General features: G+C 31.5%; 1 protein-coding gene across 1 annotated transcript; it reads left to right on the plus strand.

The window, feature by feature from the left end:
* The first annotated feature begins 1,222 nt into the window (after positions 1-1,222).
* On the plus strand, positions 1,223-3,827 carry LOC120207435 (ethylene-responsive transcription factor ABR1-like). Its single transcript, XM_039206884.1, has 2 exons — positions 1,223-1,373; positions 3,649-3,827. The coding sequence occupies exons 1-2, from the start codon at positions 1,223-1,225 to the stop codon at positions 3,825-3,827; spliced, it is 330 nt and encodes a 109-aa protein (XP_039062815.1).
* Positions 3,828-8,285: the final 4,458 nt, after the last annotated feature.

Below are 8,285 nucleotides of genomic sequence, written 5' to 3' on the forward strand. Positions count from 1 at the left end.
TGATGATGATGGTGGTTGAAACGACAGTTGTCGAATGACGGGATCGGGCGACTAGAACAGTGGTGACGATGAGAGTCTTATTCTGGCGACGGTGATGGCTGGGACCCTAGGGTTTTAGAAAAACCCTAATTAGTTTAGGTTAGTGCATTAGGCTTGGTTGTATTGGGCCTTGGGTCTTGGGTTGGTGCTTATTGGGCTTGTAACTTACTGGGCCGATTGGGCTTGTATAAAATAATAAAAATATATAATAATAATAATAATATTAATAATAATTATTATTATTATTATTATAAAAATGTCGGGACGAAAACCACTGTCGAAACTCCGAATTGATCGTTAAATTCAAACATGTATATGTATTTAAGTATTTTACTTAGGCGCATTTTAAATTATGGACAAAGATTAATTCGTTTGTTATTATTTGAAGGTGCTCATGACTCTCCTGATCGTTTGACAGCTTGACCCAGCACCTCTCGATTTATTTGACCCTGTGAGCTAGTTATTACTCGTATAATTCGTAAACCCTAAGAATATTCAAATTAAAATATTATCACGATAATAACTATATTGCATTATGAATTAGGTTCGAGCCCTGCTACAGAGCGTGACGAGGCAGGTGCTCAGTAGACTCACCGACTAATCCATTTTTGCTAGGTGTGTTTCCTATGTGCTATATGATTGTTTTATCTATTTTGAAATGTGATTTACCGAAGTCACTGATTTACTAAAACTTTTAACTAGTCGATATTATGATTTATTGATTTATTGGTTTACTGTTTATGGAATATGGCCGCTTGTTATATGTTATTTGGTTACTTATTTTCATTGGGAAATATGTTTATGTCAATTTATGGATCATGGAATTTACTACTTACTATGTGAACTGTTTAATTGAGATATTATTTGGGTAGGATTCTAGAGTATGGAAGTTCAGCTCTGATCAAGCTTTTAATTACTTACAGACCTAAGGTGACCCTTGGGTAGCCTTTGAGGGCCTCAAGAACTTTCTTGGGTAGACTCTTAGGCCCCAAGATGCTCCCTTAGATTGGCTCCTATACCCATTGGGTAATACCATGAATATAAAGTATTAAATGATGTTTTGAAAATTTTAATGTAATCCGCTAGATCTAGTCGTAACGTATAAGTTGGGTCTAGGGGTTATTTTCAGCCTGCAGTAGCTTCATCTCTGCCTACGCCATCTTTATATTAGACTGGAAGAAGGATGCACCCTCCATTTTCATCTCAACCTGCACCAGTTTCATCTCAAGTTGCAAGAATTATGCACCCTTCATTTTCATCTTTGTCTGCATTAGTGTTTCCACCTTCAACATCTTCTCAAACTTCAACAACCTCCAACAGATCAAATAGAGGAGGCAAAAGACCTAAAATATCTATAAAGAGGAAAATCATATATAACCCCATTTAAAAATGAATATTGTACAATTATGGTTTGACTAACTTACAATCTTTTTCTGTTACATTTTGATATATTTGATGTGATGGAATTAAATTAAATTTTGAATATTTTTGTAGATCTTTATTAAGTTACATTGCTCTTACAATCATTATGGAATTATTATGTATGAAAATAGATTGTAAATTTAATGCATGGAAATATTTTGTGGTGCTTTATTGTTGTAAAACAAAATGTAACCTTTATGACGTTTTGTAATTGCACTTAACACATACTTACACCAGTGTAAGTGAATAAAATGAAAAAGTGTAGCACTTAACACATACTTACATCGATGTAAGTATGTACATCTCCTAATATCTTGATACCTAACAATAAACACATAATTATATTGGTGTAAGCATGTTTCTGTATTTTTAAAGAAATAAAAAATAAAAAAATAAACACATAATCACACTGTGTATGTTCCAATAATCTCATTCCCAATGGTAATCTTACATTCCGTGAACCAAACAAACCCTTACAATCTTGAAATTCATACACTTCTAATTTTTGTCGTTGCATTCATTAATAGTTCTAAAGCAAATAAGCTTTTTAAACCAATTTTCCATCAATGGCGTTCCTAGCCAACAACAATAACCCCTGCATCAATGGATCCAATAGCACTAACTCATACATCAATGGAATTCATATCCAAACAACACCAACTCTACGTCAAAGGAATAACTTTATAACGATGACAATTATACATGAAATCAATCCAACCTTGTACAATATTACTTGATTCTTAAACTTTGCCATTTCAATTTTATATGTTCTTAATTGATCTTCTGTCTTCATAAGCTTATTATCGAATCTTTTCACTTCACCAACTTTTGATCATTTTCTTCAATTCATAATTTTCTATTCGAATGTCAGACAATAGCATTTATACTTCGCTTGCTAACTATCAACGTCATTCAATTTTCCATATTCCTTTTCAATTCATGGGAAGAAATCACAGTACTGATTTACATGACAAAATTCAAATTAAAATTTATAACATATTTCAAACTAAGAACTGAAATGAATAACCAAAGAACCCAAATTATGAAAGAATACATCCTTCCATCTTCCATCTGACACAACCATAAAATTTTCTCTTTACTCCAAGGGATAGTTGAAGTGCAAATCGCTACTTTCAATCCACAGTAACATTGAACAACATTCCCCCTCAATACTGATATCGAACTTCTAAAAGACATGTTTCAATGCAAAATCAAAGTCTCAAACCAACGATTTTTTAAAGAGAAATGGAAGAATTTTATAAAAGAAATTATCGTGTATAAGAAAATCTAAGGCTGAATGGATAAGAAAGGGAAAGAATGAGGAAATGGGAAGTAAATAGGTTTAATTGTTTTATATAAGACATTTTTTTAATGATTAAAAATATTTTATTTTCTTTTTTAACCGAATTTTTTGTTTTTGGGAAAAACAAATCATGAAAATTAATGGTGACGTGACATTTTCTGATTGGTTCATGAATATTTTTAACGGAGTTAACGATTTGAGACAAACGAGGTAACATTTTAAAGTTCAGGGGATAAAATGTCCCAAAAAATATTTTAGGGAGCAATTTGGTACAAATGGTATACTTGAAAGAAAATGGTGCATTTAAGCCAATTTATAACATTAAGAAAAAAATAATTCTTTAAGCCACGAATCCACTCCCTTTCTACAGTAATCTAAATAATGGTTGTAATGGTAATAGGGTAAAGTTTCCATTAGTCACCTTTGAAAGAAAATGTAAAATCAGGGGCAACCATTAACTTAATTAATCGATTTTTTCTTTAAATGTTAACCAAACAGAACTTCTTTCAAAATATTTTAACCAAATTAAATTCGGTTAATTTCGTCGATTAACCGAATTAACCAAAAGTTATAAATAATATATATTATATATTTAATACTTCTCAGTTAATTTGGTAAAAAAAGAAGTTTTAACAGCCTTAAAACTAAATATATTGGCTCATTCTGATAATTAACCGATTTCGAACCGATTAATCGATAATTGAAGTTTGAAAAATCCATTAACCGTTAACCGACGGAACTCAAAATTAACTAATCTATTAATCGAAAAAAATTTCGATTCGGTCGGATAACCGAATTATGAACACCCATAAGCAAAATCTTAAACCTGCAATGAAAGAGCAACATTTAACAGTTTATTTCTCGATCTCTCTATTTTTTAATAGTTATTGAAGAAACTGCAAACGTTGTTGCACCAGCTCCGGTTGAAACTGGCGGTGATGAGGCATCAGCATCAAACGGAGAAACCAACAAGCGGCGAAGAAGATACCGAGGCGTTCGGCAAAGGCCATGGGGGAAATTGGCGAGGGAAATACGTGATCCGAACAAAGCAGCTCGAGTTTAACTCGGTACATTTTAAACAGCGGAAGCCGCCGCAAGAGCCTACAATGAAGCCGCGTTGAGATTTAGGGGAAACAGGGTCAAGTTAAATTTTTCGGAAAGTCCAGGGTCGTTCCTCAACCAATGTACAATTTTCCGGCCAACCAAACATCCATTTCTACTTCTCTAACAACCCATGCTCCACCGTATTATCAATCACTACCTCCTCTTCATAGCTATACTGTAGATATGTTGAGAGATTATTGGAACTACTTTTAATTGCTACAGAGTTGCACCGATTTCAACGGACAAGCTACAAGCTTGCCAAACAAGATGATTCAATCATCTTAGTTAACTAATGTTGGAAAATATACGGCTGAAAAATGAGGCATTAACATTCACCTGAAAAATATATAATGAAATATATAAGTAAAGAATTTATTAACCATGCTGTGGTATTAACCATTGTCTTAAAAATGAATTCGTCCCGATATGTGTAATCGCTACAATGAACGAATGAGCCTCTTGAGGTTAGCACGACTCTCCAAATTTCATACACCCGAAAAATAGAGTTGACTTTGATGGTATTGCTCTTCTCTATACTCAAAACAACACTCACAAAAAGATTAAAGAAAATGTTTCTAAAGCAAACAATTGTTTAAGGATATTAGAGAAATTTCTCTTGTAGTGCCATATGAAATGAAAAAATAAACATCCATATATAGGCTCAACATAGGGGCAAAATGATAAAAGATCCAATAGCAAATACAAAATAATTAATTGTCATAAAAAAAATTCTAGAATGGATATCAAACATTGATATTCACCACTAATTTTATAAGGTAAAATTTATAAATGGACATTAAACTATATCAAAATGATCATTTTAGAAACCAAACTTTTAAAAGTTGTATAATAGGCATTAAACTTTAGATTTTATTACATAATGGACACAACACCATTATCTATCATTAAAGAGGTAATGTGGCATGCTAAATTAATAGAAAATATATCATTTGATCCTTTAATTGTAACTAAAATTTTATTTTACTATTAATTTTTATTATCATCCTTAAATTGAAAACAAAATGGATATAAATAAATTAAATATTAGTTTTAGTGTCATATTATAAATATTGAATTTATACCATATAAATTGCATGATACATTATTAAAAGTTAAGGATTGTTTCGATTATTTTTATTTAAGTTTAGATGTAATTTTCTTATTAATGTGAAATTGTAATTTTCTGAATGTATTTTTTAAAATTGTGTTTAAACTCTTGAACAAAAGTCAGATGATTGAATAATATCGTTTAATAAAAAATAATTACATTGTTTGATAACTCAAATTTTGGATCCCAAAAATTATAAATTGATAATTCTACAAATACAATCACGATTAACAAATAATTAATTATAAAATAATTTAATGAATGAATAAATTTCAAAAAAATTAAAATTTTAATTTTTAAAAATAAATTGTTTTCATATATTTAAAAAAAATAAATTTTCTAATTTCTTTCTGAAATTATTACTTAAAAATATTGAAAAATATCAAAAAAATGAAATTTTAGTTATAATTGGAGGGCAAATGAGACATTTCCTATTAATTTAGCATTTCATGTCACCCCTTAGCAATATTTCACGATCGCTACCTATTTTAAAATAAAATCCGAAGTATAATATCTATTGTATAACTTTTAAAAATCCAATGCCAAATTAAATCATTTTAATAAATTTAATGACCATTTATGAATTTTACCATATTTTTATATTAGTAATGCATATCAGTGCACATCATTAATGGTGCACATCGATGTGTATCACTCACTCTAGACTCATCCATTGTCATAAATATTATTCTAATGACCATAAACAATATTAAATATTTTATAACAGCTGTGAATGATAACATATAAAGTCTGATAAATATTTTACGAAATGATCTTGTCCAAAAAGAAACGCATACGAATCGAATATGACCATATCAAATGGTTCATTCCTAATGTGAAATTATGTTCAGTGTATAGAAAGAAAAACACTTGAACAAATTTCCTCAAAATTTTCATATATCATAATCTTAATTTACAAGGCATTGTACTTTATATACGTATGTAACTAACTTCTTAGTTCAGCTAATCTAACTGTACAACATAAATTAAACTAATTAACTACTTCTTTAATTCCAACACCCCCCTTAAGTTGGTGGGTGAAACACATTTTTTTACCCCCAACATGGACAAAAGATGATAATGTTGCGTAACTCTAAGCTGCTTGGTCAGTATATCTGCTTGTTGCTCCCTCGTGGGCACATAATCTGTCTTAATGAGTCCACTATGAATATTCACTCGCACGAAGTGATAGTCAATCTCAATGTATTTCGTGCGTTCATGGAACATTGGGTTGACAACTATCTGCAAAGTTGCTTTACTATCACAAAATATTATAGAAGGTTGTGTTAACTCCACTCTCAATTCACTAATTAAGGCATGAATCCAAACTATTTATGATGTAGTTGCTGCTAGGCTTTTATACTATGCTTCAACAGAAGACCTGACCGTTTGTTCCCTAATTTTTTGCCTTACAAGAGATCAATGATTGCCCAAGTTTAACATAAAATCTCATGACATATTTCCTTGACATGGGACATGTTACCCAGTTAGAATCATTATAAGCTAACAACTCACATTTATTTGACGTTAGCAATAAAATCCATTAACCTGGATTTTTCTTCAAATATCTCACTACTTATAGTGCCCCCTCCATGTGTGTTTTTCATTCTAATGCATAAACAGACTCAAATGTTGGATTGAATAAGTTATATACGGTCTTGTATATGTCAAGTATATATGTCTTCTCACTAATTTATGAAAAACAACTTTATCTTCCAGCATTGCATCTTCTGTTTTCTCTGCTGCACTCGAATCAAACTCAACAGATGTTAATGTAGCAGTTTGCTCTAAAGGTATTGAAGCTACTCTAGCACCACTCAAACTAGTATCATTGATCAGTTCAAGAGTGTATTTCCTCTGATTAATTATTATTCTCTCCTTAGACCTCAATATCTCAAGTCCTAAGAAATATTTCATTTCCTCCAAATATTTCATCTTGAAGTTTTGATGTAGAATTTGTTTAAGTTCTTCAATCATTACATCATCACTACCTGTAATGAGCAAATCATCCACATCTATCAATATTATCACTATCTTTCCATCTTGATATTTGGAAAACATGGAATAGTCATGTTTGCTTTGGTGATAACCTGCAGCTAATAAGGCTTCTGTCAGCTTCAAATTCCACTGCCTTAAGGCTTGCTTAAGACCATATAAGGACTTTTGTTGTCTACACACCATGTTCTTCCCTAGCTACAAAATCCCTTTGGAAGCTGCATATACACCTCTTCACACAAATCACACTGTAGAAAAGCATTAAAGATATACATTTTCCAAAAAAGCCAATCAAACATAGTTTCTAAGTCTAGAACAAGGTGAACTATGGTAATCTTAGCCACATGTGAGAAGGTATCCACATAGTACATTCCTTCCATTTAATTAAAACCCTTGGCCACAAGCCTATCTTTGAACAACTCTACCTCTCCTGAAGCCTTGTACTTCACCTTTTACACTCATTTACAACCAATAGGAAGCTTACCATGTGGAAAAGGGACAATAGACCATGTGTTATTTAATTATAGAGCCTGAATTTCCTCCTTCATAGCATTAACCCAATGTGGAACCTTACAAGAAACTTTTTTTAGCTCAACAAGTAAAGAAGTGGCCTTTATAAAAGTCTGGGTAGAATGAGGTAAATGAGAATAAGAGATATGATTAGAAATGGAATGCGAAGTGGAGGTGATTGGTAAGAAGCTTGATTAAAAACATAATCATGAAGCCATGTTGGTGGTTTAACCACTCGAGAAGATTGTCTAAGGAAAGGTTCAAGTAAATTAGTGGAAATAAGAGAAGGAGCAGGTAAAACAGGAACATGTGTAGGTAAATCAAGTGAGGGGTTGATTTTGGTGTCAGAATCAAGAAATGAACAGTTACTAGGGGAAGAAACAAGAAAAATTGGGGGATCAAAAAATCCATGTTGAGGAATTGGTGCAGAAGTAGGACCAGGAAGAAGGGACAAAAAATAAAATCAATGACTTGTGGATGAGTAGGAAAGAAACAAGAGTCTTGAGAAACAACATGATGGAGAGGAAAATATCCTCTTTAAAAATATCTCTACTAACAAAAAAAGGTTTTGGACTAAAGATTGAAAGAAATACAGCTTTTTTTAATAGTAGAATAACTCATGAAAATAGATAAGAGAGCTCTAGAAGAAAACTTATCATGTCAATTTGTATTTGTGGCATAACACAAGAAACCAAAAACCCTCAAAGGAGACAAATTTGGTATTTTATTGTATAGAACTCCAAAAGGTGATTTCTAACCCAACACACTAGAATGTGGTATATTAATTAAGTAACATGCTATAGT

This window comes from Hibiscus syriacus, unplaced genomic scaffold (assembly GCF_006381635.1).
Source record: "Hibiscus syriacus cultivar Baekdansim isolate YM2019G1 unplaced genomic scaffold, ASM638163v2 tig00000477_pilon, whole genome shotgun sequence".
Taxonomy (NCBI): domain Eukaryota; kingdom Viridiplantae; phylum Streptophyta; class Magnoliopsida; order Malvales; family Malvaceae; genus Hibiscus; species Hibiscus syriacus.